This window comes from Ziziphus jujuba, chromosome 2 (genome assembly GCF_031755915.1).
Source record: "Ziziphus jujuba cultivar Dongzao chromosome 2, ASM3175591v1".
Classification (NCBI taxonomy): domain Eukaryota; kingdom Viridiplantae; phylum Streptophyta; class Magnoliopsida; order Rosales; family Rhamnaceae; genus Ziziphus; species Ziziphus jujuba.
The window spans coordinates 29,987,612-30,012,385 of record NC_083380.1 but is presented as its reverse complement, the minus strand read 5'-3'; the positions used below and the strand labels follow the sequence as shown (position 1 = coordinate 30,012,385).

The 24,774-nt window shown below is 34.6% G+C and overlaps 2 protein-coding genes across 2 annotated transcripts; both read right to left on the bottom strand.

Moving 5' to 3' along the window:
• Positions 1–674: 674 nt before the first annotated feature.
• On the bottom strand, positions 675–5,233 carry LOC107419440 (disease resistance protein RPV1). The gene is made up of 5 exons (XM_048473637.2): positions 4,346–5,233; positions 2,859–3,951; positions 2,495–2,770; positions 1,525–2,382; positions 675–1,425 (listed from the first exon to the last, which is right to left on the bottom strand). Exons 1-5 carry the CDS (start codon positions 4,864–4,866, stop codon positions 874–876), a joined length of 3,300 nt encoding a protein of 1,099 aa, XP_048329594.1. The 5' UTR covers positions 4,867–5,233; the 3' UTR covers positions 675–873.
• A 5,618-nt stretch (positions 5,234–10,851) lies between these two features.
• LOC132800782 (uncharacterized) lies at positions 10,852–17,258 on the bottom strand. Its single transcript, XM_060815061.1, has 7 exons — positions 17,214–17,258; positions 17,072–17,130; positions 16,876–16,979; positions 16,189–16,251; positions 15,919–16,005; positions 11,037–11,091; positions 10,852–10,930 (listed from the first exon to the last, which is right to left on the bottom strand). Exons 1-7 carry the CDS (start codon positions 17,256–17,258, stop codon positions 10,852–10,854), a joined length of 492 nt encoding a protein of 163 aa, XP_060671044.1.
• Between the last annotated feature and the right edge of the window lie 7,516 nt (positions 17,259–24,774).

Below are 24,774 nucleotides of genomic sequence, written 5' to 3'. Positions count from 1 at the left end.
TGAACAATATGTTAATAACTAAGAAGAGAGAGATAGAAGAAGAGGAAGGGAAAAGAAACTTTAGAAACACATGCCTTGGGGGCTTCGAAGACCTAAACACTCAAGTTTAAAAACAACTCAACATGTCCAATACAATGGAGTAGTGTACTCTTGAAAACTAACTCGATTACTTTCTATTACAATCAAAACTCAAAACATGTCCAATACAATGGAGTAGTGTACTCTTGAAAAACAACTCAACTACTTTCTACTACATCCAACATTATGCATGAATGATAAATAAATATTGATAATGCAGAAATCATTTGTTGTGATACCCTAGGATAAAGAAACTATCCTTAGCAAACTCAGACACAATCCACTCATATAAGCCCACTTGTTTAATAGGTGTACCCTTATATGAAACAGGTCTATAACTCAGCAGCACTACGAGATATTACATGGATAATTAGACTAGCTAAGAATAGCAGTACCAGCTCCCCAACTAACATCTCCTTCTTCATTGAGAAAATATATTTTAACTTATTTTATTGAGCTCTTGATGATTTTAAATCTGAGTATAAAACGGTATTTCCTGAACTTTCAATAGGAGCTTTTATGAAATATAATTCTCATTGTACTAGATCAGGAAACTTGTACAAGTTGCATAATACAATCCTAAAAGTACTTCTTAGTAACCAAAAAAAAAAAAAAAAAAAAAAGAGGGAATGGGTGGACGCAATAGATAGTAGCCTTTCAAATGGATAGTAACATTGACTGATCTATCCATATTTTGAGTTTAACATCTAACATAAGTTCTTTCCCAAAGAGACTGGACCAGCTTTATTTTCTCAGTTTCTTGGCTTGGACCTTATTCTGTCCTTCCACAGCGTCTCAGAGGTTGCTGGAGCTGACTGATTTTGCTTGCTCTTTTTCTCTCTTGCCTAATGGACTGGCCGGATACAGAGAAGGAGGAGGAGGACAAGGGAGTTTTTTCTCATCTTCATGCCATACAATGTGGACTCCACACCTAGAGATAAACAAGTCTCTATTTGTGGACTGGGGTACAAAGCGTTTTGAAAATGAGACCCCAAAGTTGCTACTAACTGTCTCGAATGGAGCAAACGAGATATAAACATCACTAAAAGGGAGATAGTGAAGATACATGTGGCCAGGCTTTACTGAAAAGTTGTATATGAAAGGGGTTACACTAGAGCTTGTTCTAGTTCCAAAGTTTGTTAGTTGTAGCTGGAATGAACAAGCATCATTCGTGTCGCAATGTCTAGCATTTTTGCAGTCCAACTCAAAAACAGCACACATAATCACTCCTGCAATTTTCTTCAATTTTATTGAATCCACATCAAAGCCTATAGAATCCCCTTCACACGCTTTGGCAAACCAGTGTGGAATATGACGTCCTGGACATATAAATTCGAATTCGGAGACCTTCAAGAAAATCATAGCTATTAAATCAAATGGGATATCATTATATGTTGTTGATAATATCAAATGAAGATAGAAAGAGAGAGACAGAGAGAAACATACCTTATCCCGTAAGATCTTGTCCAAGAAATTACAATGACTCTCGAGCAAGGATTTGCAATTACTTGCAAAAAGAAACCACAATTTTGGCGGAAGCTTTGGAATTTTCCTAAGGAATTCACAGTTGTTCAAACAAATGCACATAATATTGGAAAACCGCTTAAGAGATGGAAGGCTAACAATTTTGTTGCCATTTAAAAACAAAAATTGAAGATTGTCAAATCCGTTAGAAGGCATGAGGAAATCTGCTTCTGATAGATTGCAGTCTTCAAGATCAAGGGTTTTTAATTTCTGGAAGGGCAAGTTCAAATTGCTGCTATCAGGAAGCAACTCCAAACTTGGGAACATTTCATTCTTATTTGACAATGAGATGTACTTCGGAAACTTAGAGAGTTGTGAGCAACCATGAAGATCAAAATAATCAAGTTGATGCAGATTATAAATGCTATTTGGAATATGCTGAAGTTTTCCACAACAGGCCAAGTTCAAGGATCTAAGCCTAACTAGTTTATCAATTGAGGAAGGTAACTCTATTATAGCAGTGCCAGATAAACAGAGTTTATCTAAAAGCTTCATTTCTATGTTGATATTGGGAAACCTTTCAATACTAAAGCAGCTTGTGAGATTTAATGTTTCTAGATACTCAGAGTGAAGACTGCTTGGAAGAATCCTGAGTTTATCACAAAACTGAAGGTCCAATATACGCAGCCGATTCAGAGATCCAACCGAATCATGAATCTGAACTAAATTAGTACAATCCCCAAGGGACAAACTCTCAAGCTTTGTTGCTGTTGAAAGGTCAGGAATTTCAGTTAAGAATTTGGAGGAACTTAAGTTCACAACTTTCAAGTTTTCAAAATTCTGCATACAAAAAGAAAATATAGAAGAAAAGAATAAAAACCTATGCAAATCAGCTTCCAAGAACATAACAATATGATTATATAAGAAACAATGAGAAACATAGTAATCGTACCTTGAATCCTTCACCAAGTTGTTGAATATGACTATTGGGCATATTAAGTATGACAAGTTGTTTGGGACCGGGATTGAGAGGTAAAGTGGGAAACTGATATCTAGGCCAATCAATGAATCTCAATTCAGTAGGAAGATATTCAATGGTTGTTGAAAGAATTACATTATGAAAGATAAGCAATCGTAGCCTTTTCATTTTCTTGAATGCTTTGGAACTCAGGTACAGAGTCTTCTGTTCAGGCAAGACCAACTTAATGCCTTCAATTGCATTCGTTCCCTAAATAGTTCAAAGCAAAGTGAATGATGCATCAGGAGGTAAACAACAAAAAAGTAAAATGAAAAAGAGTCTAACATACAACCCTTACCATGTTCTCCAAGAATACATGAAAAACATCCTCAGTTAACCATAATCTACTGCGTTTGCCAACTTCAGGAGATTCTTGGCGGACAATTTCCCAACCCACTTCTTGTATTAAATTATGCATTTTCACTCTTCCCTCCTCTATAGTAATGAGAGACATATCAACAAGAACTTCAATTCCGATGGTCGGACAGAGATTAAAGCACTCAAGTACTTTGATGACATAATCTCTGTGCTCACCAACAAAGAAACATGCAATATCAAGAAAGATAGTCTTTACATTATCCTGTAAAGCATCGAAACTTATCTTAAGTATTTCATAAACCTGCTTATGGGGTTTCCTTTCTATTTCCTCGATGGCACTCATCCATGCATGTTTGCTCCTACTGCATAGAAAGGAACCTAACACCACTAGCGCCAAAGGAATCCCATTAGCATATTTTATAACTTGCTGTGAGAGTTCATGGTAACCTTTTGCTGGCTTGTTCCCTTTAAAAGCATTCCAGCTAAGAAGTTCAAGAGCTTTATAGTAATTAAGTCCCTTAACCTCATATGTTGCATCAACTCCGTAAGTGGTTAAGAAGTGCTTATTTCTAGTTGTTATGATAACTCTACTTCCTGGGCCAAACCAAGCATGCTCTCCAGCCAATGCCTCCAACTGGTCTAATTGATCCACATCATCAAGAACCAGAAGCACTCTTTTGTGACAAAGTCTATCCCTTATGATGTTGATACCTCTATGTGTATTCCCAACCTTTAAGTTTTGATCCCCCAACATGTCAAACAAAAGTGTTTCCTGTAGCTGAACCAAACCACAATATTGCTGTGATGTTTCCCTAACATTTGCAAGGAAGCTAGAACCTTCAAAATCATCAGCAAATTTGTTGAAAACAGCTTTAGCAACAGTTGTCTTGCCTATACCACCAGTTCCATGAATCCCTATCACCCTAACATCATTTGCTCCTACATTTGCTAATGAACCCAAATACTGTACACGGGCATCTATTCCAACTGGATATTTGGCAACATATAGAGGTGTGCGATTCAGTTTGCTCGATGTTGCTTCCACAATTCTCTGGATTAACTCAGATTCATCTCTGCCAATATAGAAGACAATTTTAAGAATTTATAGTATACAGTATGAACTATTGATTTGGTAATTGTCACAAATAGGTAAGTCCCATTATGTATAAAGGAAAAAAATGGGCTTAACTATGCATCGGGATTTTTATATTGTATGGTAGCTAAGATTAAGATCAAGTTTTATTTTTCATATATTTCTGACATAAATCAGTAGTTTCTGGATTTTAAGTCTTAAAATTTTGGCTTATCAATTGGTCAATGACCTAGTTAATATAAAACACAAAATCTAATTAATTAGTGGGGGCAGTAGGGAGATAAGGTCCACTATCCTCCTCCAAATAAACTATTCCTATCATGCAATTGAAGCAGTGGAATTTTGAATTAACATTGATAAATAAGAACACATACCCTTCGTTTAAATGCCATCCGGATAGATTTCCGGCTTTCCTCAAAGCTATCTTCCATTTGGGCAGCCTTTCCTTATACTTACTACTAGTATTGGAATCATGAAGAGCTTCATATAAAAGTAAAGCATCTCCGAAAGGACCTGTCTGATTTCTTACATGGGAAGGCTCTACATTGAGAAAGACTGGCCAAACCAACTGTCCAAGTGATTCTCGACAATCCAAGATCATGACAAGCTCATCCAAACACCATGCAGAGGATGCATAGTTTTTGGAGAAGATAACAATGGATATTTTGGATTCTCGAATAGCTGTGATGAGTGAGGGTGATATTTCTTCTCCCCTTATAAGCTGGTTGTCTTTGAAAGTTTGGATTCCTCTCTGACTTAAAGCGTAATTAAGATGGGAAGTGAAATTGTTGCGAGTATCCTCACCTCTAAAACTCAAGAAAACATCATATTTCAGGCGTCGAGGGGTGGAAGAAGGAGAAGAAGAAGGATAGGAGGTCAATGTCGTTTGGGCCATAGAAAATGTGTTGCAATTGGCTTTCAGGGGTACTGCTCACTGCCCCTGCAGCTTTTTAATCACAGGGACAATGAGAGGATGGTAACTCATATAGAGTATTTTTATATTACCTTGAAAAGAATCAACCAACGAATTAGATTTAATCTTCTCCAGAGGACCGACTTTTGAAAATGGTACGCGTAGGCAGGTTCACCGCAATTCACGTAAATAATCTAATTAGTCTTTCGTCGAAACTGAATGGCCTTATTTTATTCATCTTTATAGTCCCAATTAGCAAGAACATTTCCTGATGTCGGCCTTCAAAAAAAGTCAAAAAACCACAACACACAAAACAATGGAGAAAATTGTCCTGTTATTCATAAGTATAATATATATATATATATATATATATATATATATTGCCTGATAAGCTTTTATAAAGAAGGGGTCACTTGCTATTTCTTGGTACTTTCCATTTAGACTATGTAGTTAAAACAAGCTTGACACACAAAACATACAAACATAATCTTGTTGCACGTTGACTTGACTCTACAGAGCAAATTTATTATTATTATTATTATTCTCTGAAGGATTAGTGTTTAGAAAAATGTATCATGTAAAATTTCTTTTAATTTAGTCTATAATTTTTCCTTTTCATGCCCTCAACTATCACTGAATGACGTTATTCCCGTTCACAAGCTAGTCAAGGCCAAGTGAAATGAATAACAAATAGGGATCGATCATCCATTTACAGCAAGCTTATGATCAGGGTTCACAGTAAACTAATTACTCAATGTTTTAAGCGGCGAATACCTAAGGCTAGCAGTTGGTATAAATCTCAAGGCACTGAGGTCTTTACCTTCCAAGCATAAATTTAAATTATTATATTATCTATATGAATATAAAATATACGTAAAATTATTAAAAATAATTATGAAACTAATAAATAAACAAGAGAACCCTGCAGAATCTCACATAACTCATGCAATAGTTGAAATAACATAATAAGATAATTCTGAAGCTTTAAGCTACTGAGAAAAACATCCCAAAATCAGATTGGATACCAAAAATCCAAAACATGCCAAATATTTCTACGAGTACTTTCAATTCTTCAAACAAAGTTGAGTGGTATCAACTTTGTCCTCTCCATCTAATTCATGTACGCATGGGAAAGCTACTGATCCTTGAACCTCTTCTCCACTTGTTCCAAACGTTCAATTTCCTTGTGATATTTACAAACACGGTAAATAGACCTACAACAACATTTAGAGACAGTTATGTAACGTTACAGGTAGAATTTAAATATAGTATGGTTTTGTAAAACTGGTTTCCATGATAGAAGTAGTGAATAATTTTCCAACATACCAATAAAGTAGACATGCTGTAGCACATACAATTACATTCCTTTGAGCTGTGTAGATGTGCACAACATAATATCCATGGTTTCGGGGCATCAAGAATAATAGTGAGCAAAAGAAAGACACACACACACACACACACACACACACACACAAATTCACACACATATATGTATAAACTATATGTATGATTAAGTGTCGATGTGTGCAGACAGCAGATGAGAGAAGCACCAAGAAATTATTGGATTACTGGAGCTCTTTTAAGGGCTATTTGAGGGCTTAAAGTTGTGAAATATAATTGGCAATTTGAGGCGTCAGATGACAAAAGGGGCTTGAGGTTAGGGCTGAAGGATACGGAAAACAAATGAAGAAAGACAATGGACCTCAAGATTTATGAACAGCATCCTTGAGCAGTACCCATGATATGAACAATAAGTTAATAACTACAAAAATAAAAAGAGAGAGAGAGAGAGAGAGAGAGAGGAAAGAAACTTTTCAAAAACATGCCTTAGAAACCAAAATACTCAAGTTTATTAGGCAACCTCAAAATGTCCTATGCAGTAGAAGAGTGTAACCTCAAAATGTCAAAAAAAAAAACTGATCACTTTCTACAACAATAAGCATTTTGCATGAATGATAAATAAATACCGATAATCAAGGAATCATTTGCTGTGATACCCCAGGATAAAGACATAATCCTTTAGAAAGTCAGACATGATCCACAGTCACATAAGTGTTTATTCACTTGTTTAAGAGGTGTACCCTTATAAGAAACAGGTCTACTGCTCAGCTGCATTAAGAGATATTACATGGATAATTAGACTGCCAAACAATAACAGTTCCCGAATAAGAGGATTTAACCCGCTCCACAACTAACCTTTCCTTCATCGAGAAAAGAAATTTTAACTTATCTTGAGCTCTTAACTAAATTTCATACTAGTTTTGCACATACATATCTCAGATATAAGAATAATTAATGATTTCGACAAGAATTATAAGTACCATGTTCCCAAACATAACATCTTTGATTAAAAAGCTGTGCAAGAGATAAGTTAATTGGGTAAATTTAAATCTAAAGATAAAACCATATTTCCTGAAATTTCAACAGGAGCTTTTATGAAATATAACTCTTATTGTGCTAGATCCCGAAACTTGTACAAGCTACCTAAGTACATTCCTAAAAGTGCTCTTAATAACAAAAAATATAACATGAGGGAATGAGGGGGCGCAATGAATAGTAGGATTTGAAATGGGGCAGGCTCGGTATTAATACTTTTTCCATGTTGTTCGATTGGTACCCATAAAATTGTTCTTGCCCTTGAAAAAAAAAAAAAAAATTGGAAAGCCAAGCAGTTATGATTGTCCTTTAACATAGATAGCAGCTCCACATGAGAAAATTTTGACTCATATAAGACTAGTTGTTGAAAAGGAACTAACCATTGGTAATTGACTAGGGTATCTATAATGATGATGATGCTACAAAATAGATTCAAATTCCCTAACTACGAGATGAATAAAAAAGTAAATGTTCCATAAAAAAAAAACTCACACATTTCTCATAGCGATATCTCTCAGCTGCAGTACAGATCTCAGACGTGCGCATCAAATGATGCTCGTTCTTCCAATAGATATCTAAATCCAAACAAAGAATAAATTTTCCAAATTATTTTACCCCAATTATTCTCCTATTTTTCCGAGAAAGCACAAGGAAAAAATGAAAACCTAGATCCCAAAAATCCCCAATTTTTTTTTCCCCACAAATTAAACAGAGAAGGAAATTGAAAAAAGAATCGAAAAAGGGAAGGAGAAGAACCTAGAAGCTGAAACCCAGCAAAGGGCACGATGAAAAGCGCAGGTTGGAGGATGAGAGTGACCAGAGGATGTCAGGGGTTGCTGGAGCTGACTGTTTTCGCTGCATTTTTTTTTTTTTTAAATATTAAATCTGACGTAGGAAGTCTTAAACAAAAGATTGCCGAATCACTAAAATTAAGCAAGAAGTAAAACAACCCAACCTTAATCAGTTCAATTCCATTAACATATCACAAGGAGCTCTCAGAGCTTACAAAAAGCAACAATGGAGGAGAAAGATGATCAATCTTTTACACAATCAAAAGACACTAAGAACGACGCCGTTGTAGACAACCCTCGGCAACACATGGCATCTCGTGCTATCTCACACCAATCAGATGCGGTAAGTAAATGACCCTGGCATAGACACGCATTCGTCCATAACTTGAAGTACAAGCAAAGCCAAAACGACACCGTTAAAACTAAAAGAATGGGGTTTTAAAAAGACGATTACAGATATGGACACGCGGACAAATCAAATTTTAAAAAAACTCAACAAACGGTCATCAAAAACCACCCTTATTCCCAGATTGCTCGACTTGAGCTCGAAATTGCCAAAGTAAACGAGATCTCCTGGAGGCCAATGATTCATCAACACCTTTGGATTCTAAAACATATGTAGAACGCTTTAGTTTCCCACAGATACCAAATGAACTCCTCATGGTCATGGTTCTTGTAGTAATCACTCCCAACTTCTCTTCCTTAATGGTCTGTCAAAATACGAAGGAAGTGAAGGAGGAGGAGGACATGGGATTTTGTTGTCATCTTCATCCCATACAATGTGGACTCCACACATAGAAATAAAGTTTCTTTCCATATCTGAATGGGTTTCCGTAACTATCTAAAAATGAGGCCCATACCTGTTACCAGTCCAGGATTGGGAAACAAGACGAATGGGGAGATAGTGAAGGCATGTTTTACGGTAAGGATATGCTCAAGATGATGCAGGTTATAAATGCTATTTGGAATCTGCTCAAGTTTTTCACAACAGACCAAGTCTAGAAATTTAAGCCTGACAATGTTATCTGTCGAGCAAGGCAACTCTGCAGTACCAGATAAACAGAGTTTATCTAAAAATTTTATTTCTACAGTTATAATGGGCAGCCTTTCAATACTAAAGCAGCTTGTGAGATTTAATGTTCCAAGATACTTAGAGTGAAGACTGTTTGGAAGAATCTTGAGGTTACTACAAAACTTAAGGTCCAATGTGCGCAGCCTTTTGAGAGATCCAGCAGAATCATGAATCTCAACTAAATTAGTACACTTCCCAAGTCCTAAACTCTTTAAGTTTTGGAGCCGTTGAAAGGCCAGGAATTTGGGTTAAGAATTTGGAGGAACTTAAGTTCACAGCTTTCAAATTTTTGAAATTCTGTATACAAAAACAAAAGACAAAAGGAAAATTAGAAGCCAATGCAAGTCAGCCTTCCATGAACTAAACAATATAACTATGTAGGAAACAATGAAACACATAATACTCGTACCTTGAATCCTTCCCCAACTTGTTGAATATGGCTATTAGGTATATTAAGTCTGACAAGCTGTTTGGGGCCAGGATTGAGAGGTAAAGTAGGAAACTGATATCCAGGCCAATCAATGGATCTCAATTCAGTAGGAAGATATTTTATGGGTGTTGAAAGAACTACATTACGAAAAATAAGCAATCGTAGCCTTTTCATTTTTTTGAATGCTTTGGAACTCAGGTACAGAATCTTTTGTTTTGGGAAAACCAACTTAATGCCTTCAATTGCATTTGTTCCCTATAACAGTTCAAAGCAAAGTGAATGAGGGATGAGAACATAAACAAGAAAAAATAATAACAAAAACTAGTTTTCTTTTTTCTAATGAAAAGTATCTAATAGACAGCCCTTACCGTGTCTTCCAAGAATACATGAAAAACATATTCAGTTAACCATAATCTACTGCATTTGCCAACTTCAGGATATTCTTGGCGGACAATTTGCCCACCCACTTCTTGTATTAAACTGTGCATTCTCACTTTGTTGTCCCACTCTACAGTAATGAGAGACATATCAATAAGAACTTCAATTCCGATGGTTGGAGAGAGACCAAAACGCTCAAGTCCTTTGATGACATAATCTCTGTCCTCTCCAACAACGAAACATGCAATATCAAGAAAAATTTTCTTTTCATTATCCTGTAAAGCATCGAAACTTATTTTAAGTATTCCATAAACCTGCTTGTGGGGTTTCCGTTCTATATCCTTGATGGCACTCTTCCATTCAAGTTTTCTCCTACCACACAGAAAGGAACCCATTACCACTCGCACAAAAGGATTCCCATCAGCATATTCTACAACGTTGATGATACTCCGAATCAATATTTTATGATTGAATAATTATATAAAAATATAATTATGAATTTTGACTAGTAAAATTAATTAATTAAAACTGGTATATGGGATCTAAATGATGATTTAAATATATATATATGTAGAGGATTTATCACAAATTTAGGACAAAATTGAGAAATTTTAAATAAAATTCTTCCTAAAAACAAATATTAATTCTTCTTCTTCTTCACTTTGCTATGAAATCAAACTACAAGGAGACCGCCATCTCTTACTCAATCTTTTTTTTTTTTTTTTTTTTTTTTGGGTCCAAAATTGTTTGGTTTTGTTATTTTCAGATGGAAGGGAAATAAAATAACTTGAGAAAGTTTGACTTAAATTGTTTAATTATGTTATAATTTCTTGGTTTTGTTAAAGTAAATTGTTTCACATTTGAAGTGAAAACGGTATTTGGAATTTTTTTTTTTCGGGGTAAATAAATATGAATTAAAGTTACTGATCCTTGTACCTCTTCTCCACTTGTTCCAAACTTTTGATCTCCTTGTAATATTTACAAATACGCTGAATAGACCTGAAACAACATTTAGAGACCATTACATTATGTTACAGGTAGAATTTAAATCTAGTTGTAAAACTGGTTTCCATGACAGGAGTAGTGAAAAGTTTTCCCAACATACCAATAAAGTAGACTTGCTTTAGCACATAGAATTACATTCCTTTGGCTTTGTAGATCTGCACAACATAATATCCGTGGTTAGGGGCATCAAGAATAATAGCGAGTAACACACACACACACACACATGCACATACATATATGTATAAAATATATGTATATTCAAGTATCGATGTGTGCAGACAGTAGGTGAGAGAAGCACCAAGAAATTGTTGGATTACTAGAGGTCTTTTAAAGGGCTATTTGAGGTGCCAGTTAGGTGAAAAAAAGGGGTTGAGGTTAGGGTTGAAGGATACAGAAAAGAAATGAAGAAAGACATTGGACCTCAAGATTTATGGACAGCATCCTTGAGCAGTACCCATGATATGAACAATAAGTTAACAACTAATACTAAGACAATAGAGAGAGAGAGAGAGAGAGAGAGAGAGAGAGAGGAAGAAGAAGAAACGTTTGAAACACATGCCTTAGAAACCAAAATACTCAAGTTTATTAGGCAACCTCAAAATGTTCTATGCAAATAGAAGAGTGTACTCTTGAAAAACAACTCGATCACTTTCTACGACAGTAAACATTTTGCATGAATAATAAATAAATACCAATAATCAAGAAATCATTTGCTGTGATACCCAGGATAAGGACATTATCCTTTAGAAAGTCAGACATGATCCATGTTAGGACTTGTCCAAAATTCCTTAACGGAATCCTAAACAAGTCTTGATCCTAGGGAAACACCACCAAATCTTCTAATGAAAAATTTGACAGCATCCACCTTAAGGGTAGGACTTACTACAAAATTTCCTGCATAGAAAACATATCCATATATGCACCACCTTACTATAATTTATTTCCACAAGTTGCAGCACTTCAATAAATAATAGGCAATCAGTGCATAATTGAATAAATAAATGTCTAAAATAGTATACAGAGTTTTATAAAGATACAACTAAGTATGAGATTTAATACAACAAAAGATAAAAGAAATAATACATAAGAGAGAGGAAAAGAAAGGAAAAGAAGGGAAAGCTTCTTGGACTTCCACCAATGAACAAAGACATCAAACTTGCCCCGGACGATCAACATCTACTAACCTGGGTCTAGAGGAACAAATTTAAAAACAAAAAATGAGATGCTAATCATCTCAGTGAGTGATCCTATCTACCACAATAATAATAGTCGTATAATAATGTAACAAAACTGGCTAATTACTAATATTAGGAAATAACATTTTCCCTCCAAACCCTCATAGTTCTCTCAGTTGGAAATGTTTTCCTTTCTAAAAAGCCTTTCACAAAACCCAATATTTTATATAACCCAAAAACTGATAAAGTAATTAACCAATAAAACAAATAGAATACAAATAATTTTAGAATCTAAAATTAACACTTTGAGATAAATATAATAACAAATAATTGAATTTATAATGATTATCATAAGATAAAATAAAATCAAAAACAAACAAATAAATAAATAAATTAACCAAGCCAACATTTATTCAATACATAATCATGACATTTATTTATCAACCAAAGGGAATAATCAAGGAATATTAATAAATAATATACAAATAATATGCAACAAGTCAATTTAGTAATAAAGGGATTTAACGTAAAACAAAATTGATTTCAATAAATAATTTATAAAAATTATGCTTAATAATTTAATAAAATAATGAGAGACACCGTAGAAAATATTTTGATAAATCTTATAAGCTTTGAAAACATGGTAAAATATATTTTTGGATACAATTTAAATAAATAGTAAAATTATAATTAAATACTTTTAATTTCAAATATAATTTTGAAAACATTTAATTTTTGAAAATCAGATTGAGAAAATAAAGAGAGAAACCTGCATCCAGGCCGCCTTGAAATCCCCGTAGCGCCAATGCTATAAATCTTAGTCCTGGCCATGGAATGGGATGACTATAGCTAATATCAAACTTGTCTACTCTCGGTCCGATGATAACCACAGGAGAGTATAAACATGCGTGCTCATCACACTCCACCCGCGTGCTAATCAAATCCACAATTATAGAACACCGGTACTGCGTAGTACATCTTAAAATCCAAATAAATATATGTATACCATTTTCAAATACCAAAATCTTATCATTACCACTGGATTTAATATCTCATTCCACATCCATAAATTCACGTTAAAATCCATTATAATTTCATTGATGCAAATAATACCAAAATCCCAGTGGGATAAAATCAATACATAATCTTAAATCCAATGGTGTGTGTATATATATATATATATCCAAAATTTTCCAATACCATAAAATAATTTTCCCACTGTTGTTTCAATGCGTAATAAATTTAAATAAATATTTTCTTCAAATCCTCCAAATTTAGTACAATTGAAATCACATAAAATTTCACATATGCATAAATTCATATAAATACACTTTTATCAAACACAATTATCCAAAATTAATTTCAACAAATATTTTAAATATAATTTTTGATGCATAAGTCCACATAAGTCATCATCAAAATTTAATTCATAATTTCCTTAAATACTAAACACAAATAACACATTTTTTAGGAATCAATTAACACCATATGTATATATTTTCATAACCCCAAAATATAATTTGGTAGCATATCATATATTAATATTATCACAAATGGGCAATATAATTTATATAACCATTTTTGTTTTTAATCAAACATAAATATTCAACACATACAACATATTTTTAAATCAATCAATCAATACAAAATATACAAAATTTAATGCTTGAAAATAAATTTGAAGGTAAGTCACTCACCTCGAGCATACAATTCAATCAAGATCCTCCATAGGATCGACTCCATAATTTGCATGTGCTCCTAAAATATTAACAATACGAAAAACTGATTAAATTAATATTTTCATCGAGTAAATTATACATGGCTACCCAAAGGATTTAACACAAATGTTAACCAAAATTTGCAAATGATATACTGAATCGAAGCTTACAATGCGAGTATCAAGAATCGAGTCTCTCCTTTCGAAGATCGGACCCGTGGTGGCTGGAATCTCGTTGGAAAGGTTTCAGTATTAGTATCCTCGAATCTCATAAACCGTTAAAAATTAGGAGAAAAAGACCTCGGATTTGGATTCAGAGAGGTCAAATAAGTGGGAAAGAGTAGGAGGTGTCATTGGAAACTCGCCAAAGATGAGTTTCCCGGCCACCACCGATGGAGCGTCCGATGGCCAATGGCCATGAAAATTTGTGGAGAGGTAGTGATGGGTAAGCCAATGAACCGGTGGTGAGGCAAACAGAGGTCTAGATTGAAAGATATCGGCCAGAGAAGGAAATCATCCACTTGACGGAAAAACGGTTGATCTGGGCGCGTCGCCAGCAAGTTTGCCATGAAACTTGGGTGGCAGGCCGAAAATGGGGTGGGCTTCATGCTGGGGTAGTGTGTGAGGCTTAACGGTGGCTGGAGGGTGGCCAATCGGTGGTGGGCAGTTCTTCCCCTTTTTCTCTCTTTCTCTCTCCTCCCCCTTTCTCAACTAGTGAAAACAGCCCCCATAGGTGCCACTGTGCACTCACGGGTTGGCTAGCCACTGACACGTGGCACACACGGTTCAACCATTTAAATATAATATTAAAATAATACAGTATTCAAAAAATTTTGCAAGTCCATAACTTTTCAATGAAATGTCTAAATTAGGTATGCTGCTAGTTTATGAACTCCTATCAATGAGTACTTCAATATCATGCATGAGTCAAAGCTCAATTGTACACGAATAAAAAGTCAACTCGAGCACCCTTGGACAATTCGGATCTCAATTTATTTTGCTTATAACTTTTAAACCGTAGCTCCATTTTTTATGTGCTACTAATCTACAGACTCAGATCTATGCGTACTTCGCAACGGTGCCTCCATTAACCTAGAATTCTTGCCAAGTCAAAAATTCAAAGTTTGACCCTTCTTAGTCAATGACGATCAAACCCAGTCAACTTCAATCAACGTGAGAAAATTCTAGCATACTACGGGAGGGGTGTTACAATCCACAGTCATATGAGTGTTTATTCACTTGTTTAAGAGGTTTACCCTTATAAGAAACAGGTCTACTGCTCAGCAGCATTAAGAGATATTACATGGATAATTAGACTACCAAACAATAACAGTACCAAAATGCAAAAGAGGATTTAACCCACTCCACAACTAACCTTTCCTTTATTGAGAAAAGAATCTAAACTTGAACTGTCAACTAAATTTCACACTAGTTTTGCACATACATATTTCAAAGATAAAAACAAGTAATGATTTCAACAAGAATTATAAGTACCAGGTTCCAAACATAGCATCTCTGATTAAAAAGCTATGCAATAGATAATTTTAGTAAATTTAAATCCGAGGATAAATCCATATTTCTTGAAATTTCAACAGGAGCTTTTATGAAATATAACTCTTATTGTACTAAATTTGGAAACTTGTATAAGCTACCTAAGTACATACCTAAAAGTACTCTTAATAACCCAAAAAAAAAAAAATGAGAGGGAATGAGAGGGCACAATGAATAGTAGGCTTTGAAATGGGGCAGGCTAGGGATTAATACTTTTACAAGTTGTTTAATTGGTACCCATAAAATTGTTCTTACCCTTGAAGGGTAATTTGGAAAGCCAAGCTATTATGATTGTCCTTTTCAATAGATAGTAGCTCCACATGAGAAAATTTTGACTCTGCTAAGATTAGTTGTGGAGAAGGAACTAACCATTGCTAATTGACTAAGGTATCTATAATGATGATGATGATGCTACAAAAGGGACTTGAAAAGCAAGTAACAATGAATTTTTCCAATCATAAAATGTCCTAAATCGCCATTGTTAGATTCAAATTCCCTAACTACGAAATGAATAAAAAAGTAAAGTTCCATGAGAAAACTCACAGATTTCTCATAGCGATCTCTCTCAGCTGCAGTACAGATCTCAGATGTGCACATCAAATGATGCTCGTTCTTCCAATAGATATCTGAATCCAAACAAAGAATAAATTTTCCAAATTAATTTACCCCAATTATTCTCTTACATTTCCAAGAAAACACAAGAAAAAAAAATGAAAACCCAAATCCCAATAATCCCCAATATTTTTTCCCCTACAAATTAAATAGAGGAGGTGAATGAAAAAAGAATTGAAAAAGGGAAGGAGAAGTACCTAGAAGTTGAAACCTAGCAAAGGGTATAATGAAAAGCGCAACACCAGCGAAACAAAGCGGTTCTTGTGTTGTCCACAATATCAGGGATTGCTAAAGCTGATTGTTTTTGCTGCTTCTTTTTTTTTATTATTATTAAATCTGACGTAGGAAGTCCTAAACAAAAGGTTGCGAAATCACTAAAATTAAGCAAAAAATAAAGAACCCAAGCTCAATTAGTCCAATTCCATTAGCGATTCATGAGGAGATCTCAGAGCTTACAAAGAGTCAACAATGGAGGAGAAAGAGGATCAAATCTTTTATACAATCAAAATAGACACTAAGAACGACGTTGTTGTGTGTACAACCATCGGTAACACATGGCATTTGGTGGTATCTTCTCACACCGATCAGATGCGGTATGTAGATGACCTAAATTCATCAATAACTTGAAGTACAAACAAAGTAAAAACGATACCGTTAAAAATATAACAAAGGGTTTAAAAAAACAAGATTATAGATATGGGCATGCTGACAAATCAAATTTATAAAAACTCAACAATAGTCATCAAAAACCATCCTTTTTCTAAAATATGAGTACACAAGTCGCCACTTTTGCCAAATGACAATGTCATAGTCACTGGCCAAATGACACCGCCATAGTCATTTTTAGTCACTTTTGTAAAATATGAATACACAAGTCACCACACTTTTGCCAACTGTCATAGTCATACACAAAGGAGGAGGAGCATGACATGGGGTTTTGTTGTCAACTTCATCCCATACAATGTAGACTCCACACATAGAAATAATTCTATAGCCATTAAAAAATGAGACGCTATAAGTTGTTACCAATCTAGGAGTCATAAATAAAATGAACAGGGAGATAGTGAAGGCACATGTGACCTTGTTTTGCTAAAAGGATATATCTGAGAACGAGGAGCCTTAACATTGTAGCAGTTCACCTGGAGAAACATCATTCGTGTCACAATGTAGTGCAAAATCCAATTTTTTCCTGGACCGATTTGAAAACTACTCAGATAATCACTCCTGCATTTTTCTTCAATTCTGCAGATTCCAAAATGAAGTCCATAGATTTTCCTTCACATTTATTGGTAAACCAGTATGGAATTTGAAGTCCTGGACATATAACTTGGATTTCAGTGTCCTTCAAGAATATGTTAGGAGTTAAATGGAATTAAAAAAAAAAATCAATATATATAATATAGCACTATATCAAATGAAAATAGACATTGCCCACATTAATCATCAAGAACCATCAGATTTCCTGAAAGCTCTAGAATTTTACCGAGGTATTCACCGTTGAACAAATCAGGTTATTGAAGTTCAAAAAACCCGCTTAAAGATGGAAAGCTAACAAATTTGTTGCCACATAGGCGCAAATTTTAAGATTGTCAAATCCATTAGGAGGCATTAGGAAATCAACTTTTGATAGATTGCAGTTTTCAAGATCAAGCCATTTTAATTTCTGAAGGGCAACTTCAAACTGCTGCTATTCGAATCAATGGGCTGAAGCAACTCCTTCGTTGGAAACTGAGACAGTTTTGAGTGACCAGAAAGAAAAAAAATGCTCAAGATGATGCAAGTTACAATTGCTATTCGGAATATGCTCAAGTTTTTTACAACAGGACAACTTTAGGAATTTAAGCGTGACTATGTTATCAATTGAGCAAGGCAAATCTTTTATAGCAGTACCAGATAAATAGAATGTATGTAAAAATTTAATTTCTACATTAAAGTTGGGAAGATTTTCAAGACTAAAAGCAGCTTGTGAGATTTAGTGTTCAAAGATACTCAGAGCGAAGACTGCTTCGAAGAATCTTGAGGTTACTACAAAACTTAGGGTCCAATATGCTCAGCTCTTTTAGAGATCCAGCAGAATCATGAATCTCAACTAAATTAGTACACTACCTAAGGTATAAACTCTAGAGTTTTGGAGCTGTTGAAAGGATAGGAACTTCGGTAAAGTATTTGGAGGAACTTATATTCATAGCTTTCAATTTTTTGAAATTTTGTATGCCAAAACAAAGGAAAAAAGGAAAATTAAAAACCTATGCAAGTCAGCGTTCCAAGAACAAAGCAATATAATATATAACAAATAATAAAACACATAATACTCGTACCTTGAATCCTTTCTCAAGCTGTCGAATACTGTAACAAGGCATATTAAGTCTGACAAGCTATTTTGGTCCAGGATCGAGAGGTAAGGGGGGAAACTGATATCTAGGCCAACCAATGAATCTCAATTCCCTAAGAAGATATTTTATGGGTGTTGAAAGAATTAGATTGCGAAAAATAAGCAATCATAGCCTTTTCATTTTTTTGAATGCTTTGGAACTCAGGTACAAAATCATTCGTTTAAGCAAGTCCAACTTAATGCCTTCAATTGCATTTGTTCCCTAAACAGTTCAAAGAAAAGTGAATGATGCATGAGGACATAAACATGATGCATGATTCCTTGGTTTTTGGGGCATAAAAGATTGGGTTTTGCGAAAATGTTTTAAGAGGGGAACCTTTCTAACAAAGTGAATTGTGAGAGTTTTGAGAGAAAATATTATTTCAAATATTTATTATAATTATTTATCTAATTGTTTGGTATTGATTAATTAAGTTTCTTTTATTGTTAATATTATAATTGTACAGTAGATAGAGTCACTCACTGAGATGATTAGCATATCATATTTTTAAATTCCATTCCCCTAGGTACAAGGATTGGGAGACGTTGATCGTCCGGGACGAGCCCGATGTCTCAGTTCATTCCGATAGTCCAAGAAGCATTTCCTCCCTTTTTCCTCTTCATCTTGTATTGCTTCCTTATCTGACATTGAATAAATTCCATACTTATTTGTATAATGCTCTGTATACGGTATTGGATACATTTTATTAAATAATGCATTAATTCCTGGTTATTATTTTGGAATGCTGTAAATTTATGGAAACAAATTGTAGTAAGATGGGAGGAATAAGGTGGTGTTTATAGAAGTGTGTTTTCAGTGCAGGAAATTTGTGGTAAGTCCAACCCTTAAGGGAGGTTCTGCTGGATTTTCCATTGGAAGGTCCAGTAGGATTTCCCTGGGATCAGGGCTTGTCTAGGGTTCTGGTGAGAAATTTTGGACGGGTCCTGACAGTCGTTAGTTGGAGGCATGCATTATATGGTGACATTCATTGATGATTTTTCAAGGTACATCTGGGTTTTCTTTATGAAAGGAAAATCTGAGACCTTTTCAAAATTTAAGTAATTCAAAGAAAAGGTAGAAAAAGAAGTAGGCAAGAGAATACAATGCCTATGCACAAATAATGGGGGAGAATATACATCAAGAGAGTTTATACAATATTTAAGAGAATATAAAATAGGACATCAATTGATATGTCTGAATACTTCGCAACAAAATGGTATTGCGGAAAGGAAAAACCGACATCTTGCAGAAACATGTCAGGGCATGCTACATGCAAAAAATGTTCTGGGAAGATTTTGGGTTGAGTGCATGAAGACAGCAGCCCATGTAATTAATAGGCTCGTTCAAGTAAAGTTAGGATTCCTCTTGTCCTTTGAAAAACTGTGGAACATAAATCCCATAGTAAGTCACTTTCGAATCTTTGGTTGTGTTTGCTATGTGTTCGTGCCTTATCACTTATGCACAAAGTTTGAGAGGAAGGCAATTAGATGCATTTTTGTCGGATATGACAGCCAAAGAAAAGGGTGGAGATGTTATGATCCAAATACTAGACAATTTTATACTTCACGAAATGTGTGTGTTCGAAGAAGCATCTTCCTGGTGGACACCTCAGAATATAGAGTTGCCAAATTCAAATGAGACTGAGGTCACACTATAAGAAAAGATAGGGGAGCAAGAATATGAAGCGTGCTAGGAGCCACAAATAATTAAAGAGGTACAGAAGCCAACAAAGGAAGGAGAAGACTAGTCGACTGTAGCAAACGAGCCTACGATAGCATCTCAAAGTCCTTGGCAATCTGGTGTACATCAAGGAACACCAGAGAACATGAGGTTGAGTTTTCAACAAGATGATAAAGCGATAACTTCATAACCAAGAAGATCAAGCAGACGACGAAGACCAAATCCGAGGTACGGTAATGTAGTAATAACGGAAATGGAGGATATAAAAGAACCTACATCATATGAAGAAGCATTTAAATGGCATGAATGGAGAAAGGCAATGGAAGAAGAAATTTCTACACTAAATCAAAATCAAACTTGGGATTTGGTGCCTAAGCCTAAAAACTTAAAACCTATATCCTGTAAATGGGTTTACAAGATAAAAACTCATCATGATGGATCAGTTGAAAGATACAAAGCTCATTTAGTTGCACAGGGATTCTCACAAAAATATGGACAAGACTACGATGAGATGTTTAGTCCAGCCGTAAAGATTACTACCATATGCGTTTTACTAGCACTTGCAGTAAGTAAGGGTTGGAAGCTATGGCAAATGGACATGAAAAATGCCTTCTTGGATGGAGAGCTAGACAGAGAAATTTATATGATACATCCAAAAGGTTTTGAAAGAAAAACTAATCCAGAGTACATGTGCAAGCTAAGGAAGGCATTTTATAGTCTAAAAAAAGCTCTGCGGGCATGGTACAGTAAGATTGTAGAGTTCCTTCTTCAAAGTAGATATATACTATCTTCTGCAGATTTTAGTTTATTTATGAAGACTGAAGGAACAAAACTAGCAATAGTGCTAGTATATGTGTATGATTTAATTATCACAGGAGATCATGAAGTCAAAATCTCTCAAACAAAGAGAAATTTATCAGTTTGCTTCCAAATGAAGAAACTTAGGGAGCTAAAGCACTTCTTGGACTTGAAGGTGACCGAATAGAGAAAGGTTTATTTCTTGGTCAACAAAAGATTGCAATGAATCTATTACAAAAAATTGGAATGTTGGACTTAAAGCCAATATCAACTCCAATGGAGGTGAATTCTAAGCTATCTACATATGAAGGAAAAGACTTGGAGGATGCTACTATGTACCAGCAATTGGTAGGAAGTCTTATCTATTTAACATTGACAAGGCCGGATATTTCATTTGTAATTGGAGTTGTAAGTCGGTATATGCAAAGTCCAAAGAAACCTCACTTGGATGTAGTATGACGAATATTAAGATACGTTAAAGGCACTATAAACTTGGGGCTTCTGTATAAAAGAGGAGAAGAATGCAAGTTGGTTGGTTACTGTGATGCCAACTATGTTGGAGATCATGATACACGGCGATCAACTACTGGATACATATTCAACCTTGGTTGAGGAGCAGTTTCCTAATGCAGTAAAAGACAACCAAATGTGTCTTTGTCAACTACAGAAGCAAAATATAGAGCAGCTGCTATGGCAGCCCAAGAAAGTACGTGATTAGGACAACTACTTGAATATTTACATCAACAAGTTGACTATACAGTACCCCTCCATTGTGATAACTAATCAGCAATACAATTGGTGGAGAATCCAGTATTTCATGCAAGGACAAAACATGTGAAGATAAATTATCATTTTATTAGAGAAAAGGTACTGCTAGAGGAAATTAAAATGCAGAATGTTAAAACGGAGGATCAAGCAGCAGACTTATTTACTAAAGGATTCAATATTACCAAGCTTACAAAATTAAGAGAAATGATCAACATGGTGTATAGAGAATCAATCAAAAAAGTCAACATCGAGGGGGAGTATAGATAAATATCAATGCCGACTCATATACTTTAGAAGGGTGTCTAAAATTATCTTGATTTTTCTCAAGAGTGGTATTGGGCAGCAGGTGTCTGGGAGTAAATGAAGAAAAAAAAATCTAATATTAAAATATTAGTATGTTAAGTCTCGAATAATCCATAACCGACTTTCATTTCAATAAATAGGTGGTGATGTATGAGTCTAAATGCCTTGTCCAATAATAATAGAAAAAGAGTAAGTGACTTGTGAGTGTATGAGAAGAGTGTGAAATGGTGTTTTGTATCCTAGTGTGGGCCATCAAAATTAAGTGAGTGTGTGTAAGTGTGTGTTGCTCATTTGTGTGAGTGAGTGAGTTGCTCTCTTTATATGTGTGAGAGTGTACCAAATTTCTATTAATTAATAAAAATCAATCTTTTGGTTTACTCTTAAGTCCTCTGTCTTCAACAGTTAAGATGAAAAGTGAAATTGTTTTGAGTATCCTCACCTACCAAAAGGAAAAAGAAAAAGTTTTTGTTGCATGCATGTAAAGGGACCAAAAAGATTAAGGATAGGTTTTTGTTGCATGGATATAGAAGGACAGAATAAGGTCCAAGCGAAAAAATTTAGAGAATAAGGTAGTGTGCAGTCTCTTTCGGAATGAATTTTTATGTACAGTTTTGTTCTGCTATTGATGTGTAATCCTTAGCATTGGTCACATGAGTAGCCTACCTGCTTTATCACTAAATGTGGAGGAAAAATCTATATATAGACTTCATGTTTTGTTTCCCCAAAAGAATTGAAGAAAATTTCAGGAGTGATTATATATGTAGTTTTCAAATTGGATCGTAGCTTTGCACCCAGATTTGGACGTGAAGGATGCTTATACATGAAGACTTGAAATAAAAACCAAATGGAAGCAAAGAAAATTCAAGGATGTACCTTATCAGAAATATCATTTCAGTAAAGTCAGGTCAGATGCGCCTTCCCTCTCCCTGTTCGTTTCATGTGGTGCATTGGTGCTCTATGCAGGTGTAGTAACAATTTTACGTATATTTTACATTACATATAATATAATAATCTAATTTTGTATTTGGAAGGCAAAGACTTTGAGATTTATATCAACGGCTAGCCTTAGGTATTTGCTGTTCAAAACATTGAGTAACTTGTTTACTGTGAATTCTGATCATAAGTTTGTCATAAATGGACGAATCCCCATTTGTTATTCTTTTCACTTGGCCTTGACAAAGTTAAGCAACAAGAATGATATCGGATGGACGAGATGAAAATGAATTTTTACATAATTCAGTGATAGTTGAGGGATGTATTTGCATGAATAATAATAATAATAATAATAATAATAATAATAGTAATAATAAATTATAGACTAAATAAGGACCGATACGAAAGTTGAAAGAAAGTCTACATTATACATTTTTCTTCACACCAATCCTTTGGATAGCACCCAAAAAAAAAAAAACCTTTAGACAGAGAGTGCTACAGGATATATAAAAAATCGGGTTCATAACTCATTGGACTGAGGATATGCATTTATGTTGAATAATTTTTATTATTAATGATAGTTAAAAACAAAGGGTAAAAAATTATATTCAACTGTTAAATAAAAGAATATAATGTCATTCGTAGAAAAATACTTGACAATTGCTTTGTGTAGTCAACATGCTTTACTTCATATACCACAAGATTATGTTTATATGTTATTTTGCCCTAGTGATATGATACGCTGGTTGTCTTGTAGGTTTAGCTTGTTTTAACTTTGCTATTATCGATAACATAGCAATATTCTCCATTGTTTTGCTGTGTTGTGGTTTTGTTTGCTCTTTTTTTTTTTTTTTTGGGTTTTGTTTTAAGGCCTACTCAGGAACTGTACTTGCTAATTGGGACTATCCATAAAACAGATGGATAAAACAAGGCCATTTCATTTCGATGAAAGACTAATTAGATTCTTTATGTGAATTACATTGAACCTCTAAAGTGGTCTCGCCACTACGTTGCTTGATTCTTTTTAGGTTGTCTAAAAACACTATACGTTTATATGACTTATCATCCTCTCCTTGTCCTTGTGGTTACATGGGATGCATAGAAATTTTCTTTTGTCAAGAATCAAGATTACAATAAATTTGATGGGAAGGAGAAGGAGTCGTGAATCCATGGATGTGAAAGATATAACAATGGCTCAACCTTTGTTTAATTGAGTCTGAAATACACAGGGTTGTATGTATGTGATTTTAATATTCTCTCTAGTCTCTGCACTTGCAATAAAAAAAATTTACAGGCAGTGAGCTCTAACTTTGAAAGCCATTTGTAAAACATTTTCTATGGCCCAGACGACCTTTACCACCCATTTTCTTATTTTTACCCCATTAAACTGCTAGTATCATATACACGGAAGCCTGATCGAGATTAAATAAAGTGTGCAATAAATTATGTCATTATTCATAAGTTTACTAACCTTTAGCGTAGAACCTTCCAAACTATTCTCTAAGCGATAGATCTGCGTGTGGGCGCACCTGATCACAAAAGAAACAAGAAGATTAATCTGAAAAAACCTCTGAAACTCACAGTTTCTGTTTTTTTCTCTCAAGGTGTTTTATTTTCTACTGAGATTCTAAATCTCTAGAAAATAATACGTTAAACTTATTAACTGGAGGCTAGTAAACAGTATATTTATAGACTACTAACCCTAATCCTCCTAGGGTTTAATAACACCTTGGGCCCAATTAATGGGCTCCTTCTTGTATCTTAATAATCAATTAAATGGGCTCTGTCAATTAATGAGCTAGTTTGGGGATCCTACGGCTCATTATTAATCAAGGCTCCTAATCATGGATTAGCTTGCTCCAAGAGCATTAATCCAACATAAACGTCTGAAATATGATGTTTTCTTGAGTTTCAGAGGTAGAATCCTTT

What these genes read in the sequence shown, in the direction of transcription:
- LOC132800782 (XM_060815061.1), bottom strand. Translation starts at nt 17,258, where the DNA reads ATGGACTTCATTTTGGAATCTGCAGAATTGAAGAAAAATGCAGGA. An exon ending in TATCCTTTTAGCAAAACAAG is followed by an intron (nt 16,980 to 17,071) that starts GTCACATGTGCC and finishes TAATGGCTATAG; the next exon opens with AATTATTTCTATGTGTGGAG. An exon ending in GACTATGACAGTTGGCAAAA is followed by an intron (nt 16,252 to 16,875) that starts GTGTGGTGACTT and finishes GGACAACACAAG; the next exon opens with AACCGCTTTGTTTCGCTGGT.
- LOC107419440 (XM_048473637.2), bottom strand. Translation starts at nt 4,866, where the DNA reads ATGGCCCAAACGACATTGACCTCCTATCCTTCTTCTTCTCCTTCTTCC. An exon ending in GGATGGCATTTAAACGAAGG is followed by an intron (nt 3,952 to 4,345) that starts GTATGTGTTCTT and finishes CTATATTGGCAG; the next exon opens with AGATGAATCTGAGTTAATCC. An exon ending in ACAAGATCTTACGGGATAAG is followed by an intron (nt 1,426 to 1,524) that starts GTATGTTTCTCT and finishes ATTTTCTTGAAG; the next exon opens with GTCTCCGAATTCGAATTTAT.